General features: G+C 42.7%; 1 protein-coding gene across 1 annotated transcript in view; it reads left to right on the forward strand.

The window, feature by feature from the left end:
- The window catches only part of KIF6 (kinesin family member 6), a 395,266-nt gene that overhangs the window by 320,397 nt on the left and 53,306 nt on the right, over positions 1 to 21,563 (forward strand). The window contains exon 15 of the mRNA XM_061197444.1: positions 656 to 711. Coding sequence (XP_061053427.1) covers positions 656 to 711 — 56 coding nt within the window. The remainder of the gene's footprint in view (positions 1 to 655; positions 712 to 21,563) is intronic.

The following is a 21,563-nucleotide window of genomic DNA, read 5'->3' on the forward strand; positions in this document are numbered from 1 at the left end:
ACATCGTATATAACAGGAGTAAGCAAACTCTTTCTGGAAAAAGCCAGATAGTAAATATTTTCAGCTCTGCAGGCCCTATAGTCTCTGTCCCAGCCACTCGACCCTGCCTTTGCAGTGTGAGAGCAGCCTTAGACAATAAACAAATGAATCGGTATGGTTGTGTCCCATACTACTTGATTTACAGAAACTGGTGATGGGATGGGTCCGCATCATGACCAGCCATAGTTTGCTGGTTAGAAAAAAAAAAGGGATAAGAAAAAAAAAATGTTCTTTAAGTATTCTTTGACTCTAAGATCTTGGCCCTGTGATTAATAGAGCACAGTACAGAAGGCTTACAGCCGTGCTTTACTCTGGTTCCCTTGTATCATAAAATACTAGAAATCAAAAGTAGAGTTGATAAATCTACATAAATTAGAGACTATGAGAATGAAGTTCTATGCTGGAGAGAGGAGTAAAAATTCACGATACCAGTAATTAATACAAATTTTATCTCTACTTTTAAGCCTAATATATTTCATTCATTTAAATTTTCTTTTATGTCTTTCGATAAAGTTTTATAATATTTTAGAGACCTCTCGGAAAGCTCTTATTTTTAAAACATAATTTAGGATGAACAGAAAAGGTTAAGCTCTCATTTCTTTTTTCTTTCCTCCAGATTTTCCGAAGCAAAGGCCCTGGGAGAAAGTATAAATGAAGCAAGAAGTAAAATTGGTAAGCAGATGATATTCTGTGAGCCTCTTTCACGGGCCATTTTCCTGGTGAAAATCAGGTCATGATGTGCTTCCAAATAGCTGTGAGGATGAGTTTCAGGAGGTCCCTGCCAAGGAAGCCACTTTGAGAGCACCTCTCCTTGGAAGTTCGTCATCTCTCCTACCATCCATCAGGAAAAGCACTTTCTTTTGTCTAGAACTTGAACTTTTCGTCCTCATACAGCCTTGAGCTCTAGCATCCTAATGAGAAAGTTTTGCTTTTCCTGTTGTTTTCCAGCAATAGCCCAACTGGTCATAACTGTACAATTATAGTGACATTTCTCATTTTCAAGTGCCATGGAACACTTTTACACCTCCCAGAGCTTATACTTATTGTTTTTGGCCCAGGTGCGCAATTTTCAGCACCATTTCAGTAAGTCGCCTGGAGGATGAGAGGAAAGAATGAGTCACTGTGCCTTCCCAGGGCACAGGCTGCCCAGCAGGGCTCCCCCACTTAAGTGAGCATCCCTGGACCCGTGAGGTTAAGGCAACAGGCAAACTCGAAAATAGTATGCCTCAGATCTTTGTCAAAGTGAGAGGAAAATGCTTCTTTCACACCAGGCTAGAAGATACACGGTGACCCATCTCCCAGGCCGAGACAGCTTCATGAAGCTGCAACTTCCCTGTGGCTTCGTCTCTGTGCTAGGGAAAGCAGGAGTTACCTGGTCACAGCTGACTCCCTGTGTCCCCCTTGTCCTCACCTTTCTCCTCTCATAAGTGAGGACAGGACGGAAGCCACTATGAATGTCCCTTTTGGCTTTTCCTACAGAATATGGAAGCTCACAATAGCCTCAGGTCACTTCAGTTAGGAAAACAGGGAGCCCCACGTTCTCTTCTGTGGCCTGAGTGGAAAGAGTTGAGGCCGCCAAGCCCTGAGCCATGCCCAGGACCAGGCCAAGAATCTCCAGAGTCTCAGAGATTCTTGACTTAAGGTCCAGGATCTTGGATGGAGGAAAAATGCATCTTTATTTTCACTAACCTCTAACTGCAGTTTAGCACTCCCTCCAATGATGAACGTCGGCAGCAGGCCACAGTAGAAGTAGCAGCACCTGTCACAGCGGAAATCACAGACATTTTCATTTCACAGCACAGTTAGCAGACATCATAAAATATCTTTTCTACTCATCAGTACTTCAAAATTACAGGAGTTATTAGACTCACAAGTAGATCTTGTTATTTAATGCATTTATATAAAAGCACATAGATATTTCTATATCACAAAATTTTTTTTAATTTTGATAACTACTTCAGTGTAATTGGTCTCTCTTAAAATCCTATGTAAACCTCCTTTCTTGGTGTGAATTCTCAAAACTCCTAATACTGCATGAAAAAAAAATTGGGGGTCAGGAGCACTTTTCTAGAGATAATATCCATAGTTTATCTGATTCTCAAAGGGGTCAGTGACCCAAACCAATAGTGAGGGAAGGGGAAGCAGGCTTAAGTGGATCCAGAGCCGGCTTGTCAGAATTGTCTGACTGGAAGTTCCTAACGGTCTGTTTGCATCCCTGGGGAGACAAGAGGGAAGGACCTTTTATAAACCGTTTCTGCCCAGAAAGTGATAATAAAGTTTTGCTCTTGAAAAATATCTAACTCTCTAAACCAAAATGAAACTGTTCCAACACTAATGAACTATGCTGATTATGGAAGGCACCAGTGGCCTATACTAATACACTTAGTGTTTCTCTCTGAATACAATGAGTTGTTGTCACAAATAATTCTAAGCTCACCATAATTTTGGTGCGAAAACATACATTGATGAATCCAGTTTACCACATTCTTGAGATTAGGCAAAGTGGAGGCTGCCCTACAAGCTGCCCAAGAGGCAGGGGCCCCGGGGTCTGAGGGATGTAATTGATCTTCCAGAGAGGTTATCTGTAATTTACACACAAAGAGTCCAGATATACTAGAAGAAGCCCTGGGCAAGTAGACCTTTCTGTTTTCTAGATAATAATAAGTAGGGCTCATACCAGTGTTAAGATTCAAACATTTATTGCTAACAAGAAAGTGGCTGCTAGTTCAGTGGTGCTAATAAAACCAGTGTTACTCTTACTTCATTCTATGCAAATAGTAGACTAAGACCCATCTCCTGGCCAAGCATCTTTCAAATGTGCTCTTGATCCAAGGAGGGCCCAGGTCAGTGGATCGCTGAGACTCAGCCCCATTACTCAACAAGCCCCTCACAGTGCTTGACCACAGGGAGTAGCCCCTCCACCACTGCATCTCAGATACAAGGTTAAGATTATGGAAGTACAAGGCGGAACTTGTACACATATTTAAAATTTCCAAGGCAACCTTGAAGGAAACTGGTTTCAAGAGATTTATGACATTACTGAGTGCATTTTTCCTAGGGGGAAATTAAATCAAGTGGAATTTTCATTCCCCTACAAGTCCTTTAATTAATCTAAGAGTCAGGAGGTGGGAGCGTGGCACAGATGTACCATGACTTGCGTGGGATGGTGACTCAGCTCCCCTCCCAAACTGAGCCACATCCTGCCTCTGGACCCCGGGGCAGGAGTGAGATGCTGGGGGGTGCACATGTAATTGGCCTGCCGAGCGGAAATGGAAGCTGTGCTTGTGATCTACACTTCAGCCAGCCCACATGCTTAGAGTTCAGGTTGCCACTGTCTCTTCTCAGGCAATTTGCTTTTTCTCTGACATCGTGATCTAGAGCTGCCACTTGAATTTCATTCTTAAAAATCCCTAAAGGCTATTAATTCAGGAGTGACCACATAATATCTAATTTTTACATGGCATAATCAGTCAACCGAAACTTCCATATTTTTTCCTTTTCTTATAACAAGCCAACCCAAACTAGGTAGATTAAACTCTTGCCACAAACTCCTTTTTTGTCCTTCTCTGTACACCATTTACATCAGTCCTGATGTTGAAACAAGTTGAAATCAGAAATGGAAGAAATAACCAACTTAGGATCTCCCCAAAAAATAACGGTGTCTTTGTTTCAGAAAGGAGAGCCATTTTCATTGCATTTGCCTGTCCCATACACAATAGCATTTAGGCTGCTTTCCATCACATGGGGCTGTGTTTTGAACACATTCATGTATACCCACCTCCATTCATCATATCTCTAAAAATGCCATTAAAGCCCAAACTGTAGGGAAAGAAATAGACGGCTTCCAAAGCAGCGGCATAAACCAGGCCATTTTTCACTTATTAAAATCCTGGCGTTGGTTTTTCTATATCAGTGAGCTACCACTGGCAGAATTGTCTTTGGCAACAAAGGACAATGAATGGCTGTTCTTTGGCTTGAGGCCCACCCTCGACCAGTCCAGGAACCAGCTGCTGTGGAGGCAGGTGAAAGAGTCTGACTGACACGTCTTGGCACCTCTTCGCCCTCCACAGACCCCTCCAGGCCTAAAGGAAAATGCCCATCACAGGTCGCTGCACAGAAGGGTTTTCACTAGGGAGCCAATCAGTGATCACTTCAGAAATCTCAGGCAATGTAATAGAAGTAGCTGTCAGAGAGCAGGAAATGCTAGAAAAGCTAACAGAACATTCTGGAAGTTTTCTTTCTCCTACTCCACATTCAAAGAAGGACCCCCAACCCACCATTTGAACAGTACCCTTTTTAAAAATGTTTCTCCTGAACATTTGGGATTTGGGAAAATCATTACTCAGATCTGGGTCTCCATCAGCAGAATACATAGGACTATTTTCCGTTGTGCACTTTCTGTACTTTCATCTTCCACTGAGGTTTACATCTAGACCTACCTCGTGCATATTGGCTTCTAGTATCTCACCCTGGCCTAAAGGAAAGACTATATCCAGATTGTCTTGCTAGGCTGTGAAGACCTCTATCAAGTCTATCCTTTTGTTACCATTTGTCACCAACTCCGAATAACCATCACACCCCCAGCAGCTTCATTGAGCACTGACTCTGGGCCGTGTCAAGAAATTGACAAACGCATTATCTAATTTAATCCTCACAGAGAAGAGTCATTACCTATAAAGTGGATATTACCATATGTCATAGAGTCTAAAATACACAATTTTTACAGTCTTAACACCTCTGAAGTCAGGAAACACTTGACCATCCACTTGGCCATTTTTTAATTTTAAAAACCTCTGTAATGAGACAGGGTCTTACAATTGATGTAGTCTAGATTCTATGAAATATAATATTATCATTATTTTGCAGATTTTTTAAAAACAGAGTTTCAGGGAGGTGGCCTACTAAATGGCCAAGCTGGAGTCAAAGTCCATTTCTGTCCAACTCCAAAACTTTTAAATACAGTATACTATCCCCATAAATTCAGATTTATCTGACTCTGAAGTTTTTTTCTGAATTTAACATTTCACTAAGCTGTTACTCGGTTTTCCTGAATCTCTGCCCTTTATCTGATGTGCCCAACAAAAGGCTCACACTAGACCCTAGCTCATGCACACATAGCCCAAGAAGATGAAAAGGGTCTTTGTAACATGATTAATGATAGGTCACCTTTTGCCCAATGGGGCTCAGTTGCAGGCATGAGTGGGGTCTGACACCCAGCCTACCCTTGCTCTCCATCCCATGTGCACTGGCCCACAGTTGTATCTGCCCTAGGAAGAGGCGCCTTTTTCCAATTTGCAGAAAGGTGCGCTGCGGGCTTGCAGCATCCCTGGTAGGATTCAGTGTCCCACATTTCAACTATCATTTTCAGTGGTTTGGAGAATAGAATAGAGGGGTTGTATTTTCAGGCTCTATACAATTCCAGCTCAGTGGGTTTACTGATGCTTCAGAAAACATGAGAGAATTCAAAGCATAAACTTAGATGAGGTTTAGTAGGAATGGGTGTAATGAAGTACTTATGCTTAAGTACCAAAACCAGCACCAATAAATTGGACTAGAGAAAGCCTGATTAAGGGCAGGCATAGAAATCATCAGGGACCACAAAATAAAAATATGTCACCATAAAGTGAAAAAATACTATGTTCTCAAAAGTAAGAAATACAAAAGTCGAGACGTCCCCCTTTCGCTCTGCCCAGCATTTCCAGGTGCGCTGTGTTTCCTCGGGGGCTCTGCCTCTCTACAGGAAGAGAGATGGTTCAGAGAAAAGCAGCTAAAGTCATGATGAAAAAGTTATGAGGTAGATTTTTTGGCTTTATTAAGTAATCCACCAAGTTTATTTTAAATAATAAGCTCTGCTTGCCTGTTAGAGTATTTAGTTCGATTTTTCTAATTACTCTTATCAAACAAATTTAATTAATCTGTGTTCAGCTTGTATTGGCCAGGATGTTTGGCTGTAAGCATGAAAGGAAATTTATTGTCTCATGTAACCAGGAAATCCAAGGAATACAGTTGGCTTCACATGCAACCTCTCCCCTCCTCATCCTCCCCCTCCCTCTCCTCTCTCTCTCCCCTCCTCCCATCTCTCAGTGCTACTCGACTAGGTTCTCCGATAGCCTCTCCCCATTTAGTGGGAAGGTGCCTCTGAAAGCTCTAGGCTTACGTGGTCTATAGAATTCATAATCCCAGTAAACAGGGTCTTTTCCAACAGTGTTGGCAAAAGTCCCTGGAGGGAGGAATGACTGGCCTGGCTGAGGTCGTACACCCATCTCTGAAGCAGTCCCTGCATCCAGGGGAACGAAACACTCTGACTGACTGGTCCTAGATCCTGTGCCCACTCCTCGGGGCTTAGCCCATCTGCTCCACACAAGCTGAACACGATTTTTAGGGAATTAAAGAGGTATCTTTCTCCAAAGGAAGAAATGTTGGGCCGACAACAATCATATTCACTACAAACCTTTCAGATATTGATCTGTGGCTTGAAACAAGATGCATCTGTAAAGGAATGAATAGTAGTTCCTGTGAGAGACTACAACGTTTAGAGTAATTTATCCTGGAAAAAAGAAAGCTGTGAGTGAGGAATTTAAGAACTGGCTTAAGTACTGGTGCCTCTGCTATAACGGAATAAATGCAAAATTGCATGATAAAAAACTAGCAGGGATTGTAGAAAAATTAAGACTGGGAAGACCTCTCAAAACCCATGCAATTTTATAACTAGTACCCTAACAAAACCAATTGCAATGCTAATAAAAAATAATGATATAAATTAAAAAGACATGTTAAATTCCTAATGCATAAGGAAACACTCTGTAAAACATCCATTTTTTTCCCAAAATGAGGCTATCGTGGTAGAAGAGCATATAGGAAGGGCTGAGGGCTGAGTTATGGAGGCGTGAACAACACATACAAAGATGGGAAGGGCCCCTCAACAAGGAAGAAGCGCTTCCTTCTAAGAAGGATCACTGACCACAATGGACTAGGAGGAGGAGTGTGGGGAGAGGGCTGTGTTCCGTCCTGAGCTTCCCCCCTTCCTGCTGGGCTCAGCTCTGCTAGTTTTGTGTTTAATGACCTTTTCTTGGTGATGCAAAACTTGAATTTACTAGGAAAAAAATCCTATGTCAACACATGAGTCTGCTGTATGACACTGACCTCAGCTCCCTCTAACCAACTGCATAAGAGTGATTCCTGTTAAAGAAACCTAGTTGCATGAGGACAGACCGTGTATTACTTGAAGTTATACAGAGGGACCAGTAAATTGTAGTTCATCTTTAAGGAGACTCAGAAAGGAAGAAATAATTTTCAGTTTTATTGAAACTATAGCTGATCATGTGAAAAAGACATTTTGTCAGAAAAGGTAATTAAATGGATATAGATTCTAGGAATCATTAAAAGCAGGACAGATTGGCACCTTTCTGAGATGAGTCAGTGTATATAGAGATGAAAAGAGCAAAGCAGATTTCTGAAAGTCCTTTCTGTAACAATTCAGAATGTTGAAATTCCAAGACGTGCAGTTATTGGAGTGACAGCCCATAACCAGTACGACTGATGTCTTCATAGAATTGATTGAATGTTTGCTGTCATACTTTGGAGATCAAACAACAACAACAAAAAAATGATTTGAGCAAGCTGGAGGGCTGTGGAGTATATTAACTGGCAAGAGGTAACACTAATAATTGTCATATATAAAGAAGGAAGCAGTGATTTGGTCAGAATGCCAGGAAAAAAAAAAAAAAAGATGGATGGCTGCCTCCCAAGAGTCCTGACAGGGTGGTCTTACCTTAGTGAATGAAACAACGTCCACGATCTGGCCTTGCTGGGTGGACTCAGGAAGGCTGTCCAATGCCAATCAAACTCACTATAAACCAGAGAGGCAATCTATTAATTTTCCATGGAGGATGTTCTTTTATAGACAGGAACTCTTAAACTGCCTCCATCCAGGGCCCCTTCTCCCAGGGAAAAAAGTAGATTCATTATTGGAAGGTTAGTAAATAAGCATCCCCAAGCACAAAGGGAGTCAAAACAAGGAGAAGAGTTTTGACAGATAGATTCCCACAGTCAAGGTTCCCACAGTCACGGTGAAGCCACGCCAGGCATCCACCGCCCACGGGAGCGAATATCCCCACAGCAATTCAGGCAGCCTCCAGCCCGACCACCCCTCTTCTGTGCACAATACCCTTTTCTCCAGAAAAGATAGAAACCATTTGTTAGGTTTCTACTTACTAAACTATAATTACATCCCCCCCTCCTGCCTCTCGAGGGTGAACCCCAAGTCACTTTGCTTCAGGTCATAGGAATAATCAGTTTTACTTTGGCCCCCTTGATTTTCAGACATAGAAACCCAGTTGAGCTAGCTCAGGCCTAGGATGCATGCATGGTGATGAATCTCCCTGAGATACAGCCATGAGGTCTGAGAGCCCTCCAAGCTGGAACGGGAGCCAGAGCCAGAACCAGGACCCGGGGTGGGGGTAGGGGGGTCATCGGGAGCCAGCGTGGCTCCAGAGCCCAGCACACTCCCCGTGCCTCCCTCGGGGCCTCTTGCTACCTCTGTGCACGTCTGCTCTTGCAACCTGCTGGCCCTGCTGACCCTGGGTCCTGCTCGCTCATGGCTTTGGTCTGCTCTTGCCCCAGCTGTACCTGACAGTATCCTTTAACTCTGTTCCCAAGGTAACAAGCTAATTATTTGCTTGTTTCTTAGCTTAAAGTTATGAGAAAGAGAACTTGACTGGCCCGATTTATCTTTTCTAGGCCTTCAGGACAGCTGCTGATGGCGAGCTTAAGAATGTGCTGTCTTTGAGTCAGAAATGCACCTCTGGTCCAGGCAGATGTGGCCAGGGAGGAAGAGAGGTCTTGTGTTTCAGAAAGTGTCCACCTAGGCAAAAGAGGGTGTGACAGGGGAGGTTTCTGTTTTATAAACAGGATGGGTAGAGCAGGCACAATGATTGACATCTTGTATTCTCTCGGTTCTATCTCACGGGTGTGAAGATTTTTGCCAGTTCAACTCTTATAAGGCGACATCAATTCCTTTATTTCTAGGTTCTCCAGGAAGCATCTTGCCCTTGTCCCTTTGTTTTACCAACAATAATAGTGACTAGTCTTTGTAAAGTGCATTATAATATATAGGGATTTTATTTATTTTTATCTTGTCAAATTCGTTGATCTTTTCTTTTACAACTTCCTCCAGTGCTTTTGTACTTAGAAAGGGTCATTGTAACAGCAATAATGATGGATTGTTCATTGCCTGGTATTTGTTTAATGCTTTCCTAAATTTTCTTATAGTTTTTTTTATTGTTCTATTTTTCACACTCAACTCATTTGGGATTTATTGTGGAATGCGGTATAAGCTGAGGCTCTAAGTTGAATATTTTTCAAACAACCAATTTTCCCAACACCTATTTCATTTAATGAAATGCCTTAAAATAAAATTTCTTCTCATAGGAGAGTCATTTCAGATTTTCAGAAGGCAGCTGATGCATCCTAATCTCATCACAGCAGTAATATACATCCTTGACATGATAATTTTCATACAAGTATTTCAAAAATAAGTTTCCCAGCAGATACTATTATCTAGAGATCAGAATAACCCTGCAGAAAAGTGCCAACTTTTATGTAAACCAGGAATCTCACAGATGGGGAACAGTAGGCGCGTATCTGTACATGGGTGGTCCCTGCAGGCTCTGTCGGCACCCTCTGAAAGGAAGGAGATGGTCTTTAAATAACAGCAGCACAAGCTGGGCTCACCTTACTCATTTGCCAGGGGAAGATAGTTGGTACCGTATTTTCTCACTTCCAAGGAGAAAAAGTGTATTTCGTTTTCTTACATTGATTAAAAAGGGGGAATAATGGTAGCTAAGGCAGAAATGAGAGTAGGGGCTTTGTCAGTGATGCTGTACAGGGAAGAGCTGAAAACAGCAGGTTTGCTGTGTCCACTGTCTACCACCCTGAAATCACTGATGAGCCCGCCTGCTGAAAAGTACCGTGTTTCAAAAACACAGCACACACAAGAGTGGGACTATCCCCTCCCCGCAGTGGCCGTTCTGCTCCGGGTGGAGATGGCCACGGTTTGGTGTTGGCCTCATGTAGTCACAGGACTCCGTGGACCAGCCCCGCTCTCTAATGGATGGTCTGCACCACAACTTACTTAAGCCTAAAACATACACGTGCAGCTCCACAGCAAGGCGTGCTAGTTACAGCACAGGCCTTCAGAGGAGGCAATGAAACACCACGCAGAGACATTCGTGCAGCCGCCGGCACTCTGTGCTCCCCTTCTGGCAGGTATACGGCTGCCATTCAGGCAGCATTTATAAAGCAGGGAAGCTCCCTCCCGAGCACATCTAGGCTACATCACTAATCAGGCATATCATGAACAAAAGCCCAACCCCGGGCAGCTGCCTGAGCAAATCTGAAAGGGGGCCCAGTGGCAGGGCAACCAGAGTGAGTGCCACAGGGACTCCCCAAAGTCTGGTATCAATATTTGGTCAGGGCTGGGGTTGCCCAAAAGGACTGGGAGTAAACAGAGACGTATGCAGCCAACCATCGTGTGTCTAAGCACAGATTTTGGGCCACTAAGAGTCAAAGAGATCGAGTCCACTCCAAATATGAGTGCTCCTTTGAGGTAGATGCCTAGAAGTAGAACTGGGGAGAACAACAGCAGATATGCATTTTTAATTTTCATGAGTACTCCCCAGTTGCCTTTGCAAAAGTGTTTCATAAGTTTATATTCGCATCAGTGTGTGACAGTACCCATTCCTCTGCATCCTTGCTTTTACATCATAATATCAGTCATTTTAGGCTTTGCCAGTTGGAGAGCAAAAAATGGTATTTCTTTATTGTCTTAATTTGCATTTCACTGACAGCCGGTGGAAGTGAGTGCTTTTTCATGTGTCTCATATCCTTTGCCCATTGGTTGGTTGAATTTCTCTTTTTGATTTGTAGGAGCACTTAGTATCCTCTGGATATTGGGCCTTTCTCCATGGAATATTTGGCAGATGTTTTCTTCCAGTCTGTCACTTGTTTTAATTTTCTCTTAAGATTTTTGGAAGAACCCTAGAACAGTTGCTTCTCTCTAATTTTTAAAAATTTCCTTGGATAAGACTAATCTGTCTGCTCTTCTTTTTTTGAAGTTGTCCACAAGTCCCACAAGTTGGGAATTATCAACCCTGACTCACCATAACTCTGCCCCAAAGATGTCCAAGATAACTTTGGTCATACTGCACAGATCTCACTGAAACATATATGGGTTAAAATTGAACATGATGATGATTGCAGATCATTGTCTTTTGGCCACTAGCCACTACATGAATGCATGACTCCTGCATACAGATGTTTAAACCTTTTAGCAGACCACAAATCTGGCAATCTTACTGCTGAAAACATAAGCTTTGTAATGAGGTAAAAACTGATTTTATTAACTTAATCTTTATTGAAGACATCTTTAATGATGCCTGAATATTTTAAAAACTTAATCGTGTTTTCCAGAACAACCTATTAACACATGTTTAGGCAATACTGAAATCTAGAAAACCTGCTAATAAATAATTGGAATGTCACACTACCTGGTAACTCATTAGCAAATACTAGGGTCCTCGGGTACTCCCTTTGTTGGAAGACAAAAGCAAATAATTAAGGAATGAGTACAGAAATGGGTAAAGTGCCAAGTAAACTTAATAGACAAGGGACTTCAAAGACTTAAAGTTTATTAATTGCCTGCACCTGTAATCCAAAGCGAGGCCAGGTCTATGTTTGAAGGTAGTGAAACAACGTATTCAGTGTATTCCTGCAGAGGTGTCTTGTAAAATGGAAAAGCTATGTCATGGAGAGGAGTCATGAAGGGTCTAGCTTCACCTCACCCCTGGTGAGATAACTGGGACACAACCTTCATTAACTCCCATTACAGAGGTGACGTCACATGCAAAATGGGGTCCAACACCTGGAAGGCCGGATGGTGTGATGGTGACTCCGTAGTCAGCAATCAATGGGACAATAATGGCAGTACCTCTCTTCTGCTGCTACTGGGGGCAGAGGATGAACTGCAGAGGAAGGAGGTCAGAGTCAGGGTTGACTCAAACTGCTGCCAAAGGCAAAAAGCTGTTCAGCTGCTAAAGTAGAATCCAAGGACACTGATTCCAAAAGAGAGAACTCCATCGAACAGAAGGGTCTGGTGGAGAGGGAGGAAGTTGGCCACCTTTAAATTAGAATTCTGGGTGATTAGTAGTAAAGATTGCATTCTAAAGGTGAATATCCCCAAGCCACAGCTCCAGTCAATTCCTCCTCACTCAGAAACCTCTGAGGCCTACCCATTGCCAACCACAAATGTTCATGCCCCTTTAGCCTTTCTAAATTCTTATCCATGTCGATATAATTATATTAAATTCATATACTTATATGAAGGATTGGGTTGCTTGTCTTACCAAAAAAAAAAAAAAAAGAGAGAGAGAGAGATAAAAAGCATATTATGGGGTCTTCCCTGGTGGCACAGTGGTTGGCAATCTGCCTGCCAATGCAGGGGACACGGGTTCGAGCCCTGGTCTGGGAAGATCTCACATGCTGCAGAGCATCTAAGCCCATGTGCTACAGCTACCTAGAGCCTGTGCTCTACAGCCCACGAGCCACAATACTGAGCCCGCACGCCACAACTACTGAAGCCCACGCGCCTAGAGCCTGTGCTCCGCAGCAAGAGAAGCCACCACAATGAGAAGCCCGCACACTCCAACGAAGAGTAGCCCCCGCTCACCACAACTAGAGAATGCCCACGCACAGCAACGAAGGCCCAACACAGCCAAAAATAAAATAAATAAATAAATTAATTAATTTTTTTAAAAAGCATATTATGTACATTTCTCTGCATCCTGCTTTTCACTGTATCCTGAATTTCATATACTTATGAATATACACATAAAATCCCTCCACATCAGCTGGGGTAGTTATATTTCATTCCATTTAATAGCTGCATAATATTCTATAGAATGATTGTGTCACAACATTTTTCTATCATTTTCCAGTTAATGGGTATTTGCCTTATTCCATTTTTCTGCCATACAATGTGCTGCAATAAACACCCATGCACATATATCCTTTTATACTGGTCTGTTTACTTCAATGGAAACTTTTCCTGTAAAGGACCAGATAGTAAATATTTTAGGCTTTGTGGGCTTCCTATGGTCTCTGTTGCATATTCTTCTTCTTTTTTTTTTTTTTTACAACTCTATAAAAATGTAAAAACCATTCTTAGGTCACAGTCCAAAGCCATACAAAAACAGACCACAGGACAGATTGGCTTGCCAGTCCTAGTTTGCCAATCCTTGGAATAGAGTCCTAGGAGTAGGATTTCTTCCTGAGAGTATTATAATTTTTGCTGCTTTCTTGAATGGAATATTGTTCCATTTCCTGGGATAGAAAAAAATCTGTTTAAAAAAATAGATTTTTCTTGTACCCAGTCATCCTACCAAATTCTCTTTTCAATTTTAGTGGCCTTTTTCTTGCATTTTCTAGAAATGAAATCATATTCATCACAAAAGAAAAATCTTTTTCCAGTATTTGCACTTAGTATTTTATTTTCTTGTCTTATTGCATTCATTAGAGCTTCTGAATCACTATTAGCTAATAACAGTAACAGCCTTTCCTTTCTTGTTCCCAAGTTTAATGAAAATGGCTTAAGATTACATAATTTAGAATGACAAAAGACATCATATGAATGTGATAAATATTGCCATACATCACCCAAGTCCAGACTGTTAGAATTTCTGTAGTATGAATTTGATATGAGGCAGAGCCACAGTGCTCTAGACACAGGACCAGAAAGGCAGGTAATGGAGAGATTCAGTGTTTGAGAATTGGCCTGGTTGGTAGGTCAGAGGATCAGGAAGGCACAAATGTCTGAGGTTTGATAAGGAATTAAATACAGCATAAATAGATCAGCTAATGAGCTGGGTGAAGGAGAGAGATGTCTGCTCTTATGATGAAAAAAGAAAATGAAGCAAATATTATGGATGAGATTTTTCAGCCCTAACTGTACAACTGGCTAGTGAGAAGAATGTATTCTTAAAATTAAAAAAACAAAACAGAAAGAAGCAAACAAACAAAAAAACAGTGTGAGTTTCCAGTTCTGGACAAGGTAACCACACTCCATCCTGTCTGTCCTACTGAAGGCAACTATAAACCATGGACAGAACACATGGAGCAGCTATCCGAGAATTCCAAAAAGTAAGTGGTAGCAGGCAACTCAGGGAAGGAGACCAGAATTCAAAGTGCCATCAAATTGGCACTCCCAGAGAATCTTCTGGTAGCGGAGAAGCAGCAGCAGCAGCCAAACAGAAGCCTAAAACTCTGATGGAGGAGACGCCTCCATTCTGAACAGAGGAACTGTGGTACCAAAAACGTGGGAAGACTTCCCACTGCTCTTTCCTCTCTGTCCTCCCACTACTTGGTCTGAGATGCAGACACAGTCATGGGAGTTGCATGGCAGCATTGAGGGGTCCAGGAGCCAGGCCTCAGAAAGTCATAATGTGTCAGGTAGATCACAGAGAGAAGGAGATCAAGACAGTAATTCCATAAAGTTGTTTATATTAACTACAGGGCTCACCTTCAAGCTGAGCATGCACGGATCTAAAGAGCATGCCAAAGGCTTTGACAATCCTGCTATAAGATAGACCAGCGCCCAAGTCCCATACTGGCCACTGGGTAGCACACACATGGAACAAATCTGAAAAGCACTGCAGAGCCTTTGAAAACGGAGCCAACATTGGAACCACAGTCCAAAGAAGGCTTACTGGAATTTGTGACCTGAACCTAACCAGATTGATTGTCTGCTGAAACAGGCAAACAAACAAAAATCAGTAGTCTCCTTAGGATTTAAACAAGACCTTGAAAATGTTCAGGATGTGATCCAAAATTACTTAGCATAAGAAGAACTAAGAAAATCTCAACTCACAAGGGAAAAGACAATAAATAAATACCAGCCCTAACATAACACAGTGTTAAAACTATCAGACAGGGACTTCCCTGGTGGTCCAGTGGGTAAGACTCCGAGCTCCCAATGCGAGGGGCCTGGGTTCGATCTCTGGTCGTGGAACTAGATCCCGCATGCATGTTGCAACTAAAGATCCCGCGTGCCGCAACTAAGACCCAGTGCAGCCAAAATAAATAAATAAATAAATATTATTTTTTTAAAAAAACTATCAGACAAAGACTTAAAGCAGCTCCTAAAACCATGCTTCGAGAATTAAGGAAAAAACTCTTGAAACAAACCAAAGATATATGATGGCAAATGAACACATGCAAAGATATTCAACATCATTAGTAGTTAGAGAAAGGTAAATTAAAACAATGATGAGATATCACTATACCTTTACTGAAATAGATTTAAAAAAATTTTTTAAACTGACAATACCAAGTGCTGGCAAGGATGTGGAACAACTGGAACTCATACCTTGAGAATGCAAAATGGTAAAGACACTTTGGAAAAAACTTTGGCAGTTTCTTATAAAGTTACACATAGATATATGATACAACTCAGCTATTTACCCTAGAGAAATTAAAACTTATGTTCACACAGAAACTTGTAGACAGATGTGTATAGCAGTCGTCTTCATAATTGGCAAAAACTGGAAATAACCCAAATGTCTTCTGTTGAGTGAATGGCTCAACTACATAAAATAGAATACTACGCAGCAATAAAAAGAACAAACTACTGATACATATGACAACATACAAAACCTCAGACACATTGTGCTCATAAACTTGTACACAACCTAATTCCACTTATATGACATTCTGAAAAAGACAACTATAGTGATAACAAGCAGGAGTGGAGGAGAGTGTGAATCCAACAGGGCAGGATGAGGGAGTTTTGTGAAGTAATAGAACTTTTGGGAATCCTGATTGCGATGGTGGTTACACAAGTCTATGTATGTGTTAAATCTCATAGAATTGTCCATGCCTGCATACACGCACTCACAGCCAAGTCAATTTTACTGTATGCTAATTTAATAAATAAAATTTAAAATAAAACAGGATGAGTCCACAAGAAAAGAAGATGGAAGGGAATATCAAACAACATATCTCAGCTATAATTTTGAAATGAATCTTATGCAGAGGACAGAAATTTTTTAAAATTTCTCTGGGAAGGCAATTGTGTGTAAGTTAAGGGTACAAGATTTGGTAAATTATTTCAGGCTGAACACAGTAGGAACCTTTACTACAGTTTTTCCACAGTTCGGGCAGGGCTGTCAAGAGTGAAAGAGTAGGAAATCGAAGGCTTCTATGATCAGGAATATTGGCAGAAACTCTAGGTCTTGTGATTTATTCATTTGGCGATTATTATGCATCTATTAACTCCAGGGTTCTGTGGGGGACACACAAATCCCTAGGAGAGAGTCCCAGCCTCGGGATACTTATACGCTGGTTGAGAAGATAGGACAAAGATGATTCGTGGGGTTTGGGCCCTGCGGTTACTCTGTAGAGCCCCTGATAAAACAGTCAGGGCTTCTCAGCCAGGCCTTGGTGGTGGAGTAACAGGTCACCACAAATAAGTGTCCAGTAAAAGATCTGGGGACATCTGACCAGAGATAATCATCTGTAATGCAATTTCCCCCTTCTGTGGTCATCCCAGCAAAATCTATGGGTTTCTTAAATGCGCCTCTGGAGACTTTCTGTTCTCTGTCCCACTTAAAGACAGTTTGCTTAACTTTTCATCTCTCTCCACATAACAGTATCTCACCAAGCTGCCCCCAGCCAGGGATGTCTTTCCCTGACTTCCTAGTTTGCTGCAAGGTTCTGCCAGGCACGGCACAGAGTGAGTAAAGGAGAATGCATTGTTCCCCTTGTTCTAGCTTGAGTCCTTGAAGCGGCTTGAATCCCTCGTGCTTCCACATGGTGTCCACCTCTGCCGGGGTTGGTCAAAGTGGCATTTACCATCATAGCAACACATTGCCACCTCTCCAGTGCTCCAAGTGAAAGCTGATCTCCATGAAAAAGTGTTAAGGAACTTCTGATATCAGAGCTTCATTTCCAAGGTGTCACCTCAAAGAGGGAAACTGAGGCCACAAGAGAGAGTAGCTCGCCCCAACATGCAGAATGTGAGCCAAGGTCTGGGAAATCTGCTGTCTATTAAAATGTGGTCAGTAGAAAACTAGGGGCTAGTAGGCCGTAAAATAAACCTGGCCCCCCAGTACCAGCCAGGCCTATAAGAAATCAGGCAGCGGACTGGCTAGAATATTTAATTTCCTCTGCCTCTCTCTTTGCTGGCTTGGTAGCCAGAGAATTAGCTGTTTGTAAGAGACTACATTAACCGCAGGCAGTACTAATCTTTTTCAGACAAGGAGGATGAAGAACAAGAAATAAAGGATAGAGCAGATGCTGTCAGAGCCCCACCCGTATCCCCGATGCATATCGTGTGTGCACCTAGCACAGTCTCATCTGCCAGCACCTTCCAGTCTCTCCGAGAGCCTTCTCTGACCATCCAAGAGATGCGCGTGGGGCAGGCTAGTGCCAGGGAATTAACATCCCCCAGGAGGCCTCACCCAGTGACTGTTAAAACCTGGTATATACACACCCCACCTCCCTCACCCCCATCAGGGACAACTTGGAGGCATGTGTCCTTCACTCGCCCTCAGAGGTCCCCAGTGGGCCTCAGCTGCACTTGCCCACGGTGGAACTGGCTGGCTAGTGCCCGCTTTACTGGCTACTTTCTCTCTCTGTCTCACTTCCCCACTTTCTTATCAGTTTGTCCAGGGATCACTTCCCAAATAAGCTACTTGTACTAGGGTCTGCTTTTGGAAGACACCTCACTAACATAGGGGTCACCATAACTCAAATGGTGAAGGGAAGACAGAGAAAACTGGGAGCAGGATTATGCAGGCTGGATCTGAGAGAATTAAAGTGAGTGGAGAAGCCACAGGCAGGTCTCGGAGCCCTTCCACAGCTTCCTAGATGTCACGATGTCAATACTGGTAATGTCACACTCTTAGGAATCAGGGGTGCTCTGTTTGCCATCCAGATACTTAGTTGTTCTTTTCCTGCTGTGCACGCAATATCTTATGTCATTTGTGACATCATGCGAGAAGGTGTCATCCATCCATTGGATGAGCACAGTTGGTGATTTCCTAAGATTCAGGTAAAAACCACCAATTCCACTGAATGCCCCCTCATGGCTAAAATAACAACCCACAAAGGATCACTGACTTTAGTCTGCTGCCACGTAATCCACAAAAAACAGATATCTGCGATTCTGTGGTACGGAAGGTCATTACCTCCAGCCTGTTGTCTCCAGCAGACAACATCCTAAGGCTCAGAGCAAAGTCCCCACAGAATCCATGTGTCACACATCGTCACTCTTCACTGATACCCTTGACTGTGAAGAGAAAAGATTACAAATATTCATCACCGTGAAGAAGGAGTCAGATCTGTTTCCAGTGACAGGTCAGCATCAAAATCCTTTTACCTGAACCCGGATGGATTCATACGCTTCTCCCCACATCCCCACTTCCCCTCCTCTCCACACGCTCACTCAGCTCCTCCAAAGCAAGAGCTATTTCAAGTGGAGGCCTTTCGGGATGAGAAACAGTCCTCAGATTCCTCTCCTAATTGCTTGGCCGCTTCTTGGGCCTCCTGATGCCGGCCAAATCTAGATCAGGTGTGTTTGTTTTGGACCCCATGAGGCCGGGCCAACATGGCCAGCCTAGAGCTGTCTGCAAAATATTAGCTTTTGATATTTTTAAGAAGGGTGAAAAAGAACAGATTTAAGCAGATTCTGTTTCTTCAGCAGTTTGTGAGTTCGGATCAGCATCCAGGCCGCGTTTGAGAGAAGGCCATCCTTTTCCAGTTTGCATGGCTCCTTGCCTCTCGCCCGCCCTTAGAAGCCACCATTCCTGTCCCTGGACAGGCACAGCATTAGAGGAAGCTGCTCCCCGGGAGTCTCCCACATCCCTGGCCTCACCAGCCTCCTTTTTATTTCCAAATGATTATGGCCAGAGTCCCTGCTGGCTTTACTGCTGTATATTCATCCACTTGTCTCGAAAAGAGTCCCCAGACTGTTCCCGGGAGGGTCTCCAGGGGCTGCCTCCTGACGGCTCTGGAGCGCGTGCCTGGGGTTCCTCCCCTGGCTTCGTCTTCCTCTGCACTGCAGCAGCTGCCATTTGCTGGGCCCCCCGCCCTCTGACGGTGGCACTGCTGGTGGCCACTGCTCCAGCCTCAGGGACCCTGCTCCCCTGGCTACCGCCCCACACTGGGCTGGGCAGAATTTTACAAGACTTTGCCAAAGGCTTGAGGCTAATGGAAAGCCCCATTTTTTTTTTTTTTTTAAAGAAATACCACAGTTTTTTGAAGACTACAAATATTTTGTTACAAGTTGAAGCTACATGCCTTCCAGAAATCAAAAGCAACAGCAGGTGTGTGCATTGATGCTTCAGAGAGTAGCTTATCTAAAAGCTACATCTGGCAGTAGGGCTCTTGGAGGGCCCTGACCCAGCGGCTCCAGAGACTTCTTCGTGGAGGCCTCCACATCCCCTTATCCAGGCGCTCCAAGGAGCAATCTGCTTTCAACTCCAGGCCCAACTGCCTCTTTAAATATTCACTCTCTCCAGGCCATTGTCTGCATCATAGCATGACAAATAGTTCATAGCAGTTTGTTTTCCCAAACTGACCTATTGTCTTTATTTTTTGATTTTATTGAAGTGTAGTTGATTTACAACGTTGTGTTAATTTCTGCTGTACAGCAAAGTGATTCAGTTATACATATATATATATATTCTTTTCCATATTCTTTTCTATTATGGTTTATCATAGGATATTGAATATAGTTCCCTGTGCTATACAGTAGGACCTTGTTGTTTATCCATCCTATGTATAATAGTTTACATCTGCTAATCCCAAACTCCCAATACTTCCCTCCCCACCCCCTCCCCCTTGGCAATCACAAGTCTGTTCTCTGTGTCTTTGAGTCTGTTTCTGTTTCATAGTTATGTTCACTTGTGTCGTATTTTAGATTCCACATATAAGTGATATCATATGGTATTTGTCTTTCTGACTTATTTCACTTAGTATGATAATCTCTAGGTCCATCCACGTTGCTGCAAATGGTATTATTTCATTCTTTTTAATGGTTGAGTAATATTCCATTGTATTTATATACCACATCTTCTTTATCCAGTCATCTGTCGATGGACATTTAGGTTGTTTCCATGTCTTGGCTATTGTAAGTAGTGGTGCTATGAACATAGGGGTGCATGTATCTTTTCAAATTATAGTTTTGTCTGCATATATGCCCAGGAGTGGAATTGCTGGATCATATGGCAACTCTATTTTTAGTTTTTTGAGGAATCTCCATATTGTTTTCCATAGTGGGTGCACCAATTTATACTCCCACCAACAGTGTAAGAGGGTTCCCTTTTCTCCACACCCTCTCCAGCATTTATTATTTGTAGGCTTTTTAATGACAGCCATTCCAACAGGTGTGAGGTGGTACCTCATTGTAATTTTGATCTGCATTTCTCTAATAATTGTGATGATGAGCATCTTTCAATGTGCCTAATGGCCATCTGTATTTCTTCTTTGGAGAAATGTCTATTTTGGTATTCTGCCCATTTTTTGATTGGGTTGTTTGTTTTTTTGTTATTGAATTGTACGAGCTGTTTGTATATTTTGGAAATTAAGCCCTTATCAGTCACATCATTTGCAAATATTTTCTCCCAGTCTGTAGGTTGTCTTTTCATTTTGTTTATGGTTTCCTTTGCTGTACAAAATGAACTATTGTCTTAAATGACACAAGTATGTCACTAGTACAGGTGGGCTGCACCCAGCAACCAGCTCCTTGTCATATCTTTCCTCAAAAGCAGTGTTTCTCAATGGGGATGCCACCGGCCTGTTGAGACGGGCAGTTCTTTATTGTGCAGGACCAGGCCCAGCTCACTAAATACCAATAGTGTCTTTCTCGTTATTATAATCACTAGTCAGTACCTGGAGGAGAGCCTCCATTCTCATACAAGATGAGGACAAGATTAAAGCCTGCATGTCCATCCCACCGCTGTCTTTCCTCTGCTCCCAAAGTACCAGAGCAAGTGCTTGGACAAGTACACATACCCACACCATCTGTATTAGTCAAGGTTCTCCAGAGAAACAGAACCAGTAGAATATTTGTGGGTAGATAGATAGATAGATGGGGAAAGATTGGTTTATTTTAAGGAATTTACTCATGTGACTGTGGAGGCTGGCAAATTTCGAATTCCGCAGGACAGTCTACAGGCTGGAGACCCAGGGAAGAGTTGAGGTTGCAGCTCAAGCCCCCGGGCAGTCTGGAACTCCTTCTTCCTCAGGAAACCTCAGTCTTTTTTCTCTTAAAGCCTTCAACTGATTGGGTGAGGCCCATCTACATCCTGGAGAATAGTCTGCTTTATTCAAAGTCTGCTGATGTAAATCTTAATCACATCTAAAAGCAACATCTAGTTGTTTGGCCGAACATCTGAGCACCAGACCCTAGCCAAGTCAACCCATAAAAGTAACCATCACATTGTCCAAACACAAACACTACTTTTTAGGCG

The sequence above is a fragment of the Eubalaena glacialis genome, chromosome 7 (genome assembly GCF_028564815.1).
Source record: "Eubalaena glacialis isolate mEubGla1 chromosome 7, mEubGla1.1.hap2.+ XY, whole genome shotgun sequence".
NCBI classification, from domain to species: domain Eukaryota; kingdom Metazoa; phylum Chordata; class Mammalia; order Artiodactyla; family Balaenidae; genus Eubalaena; species Eubalaena glacialis.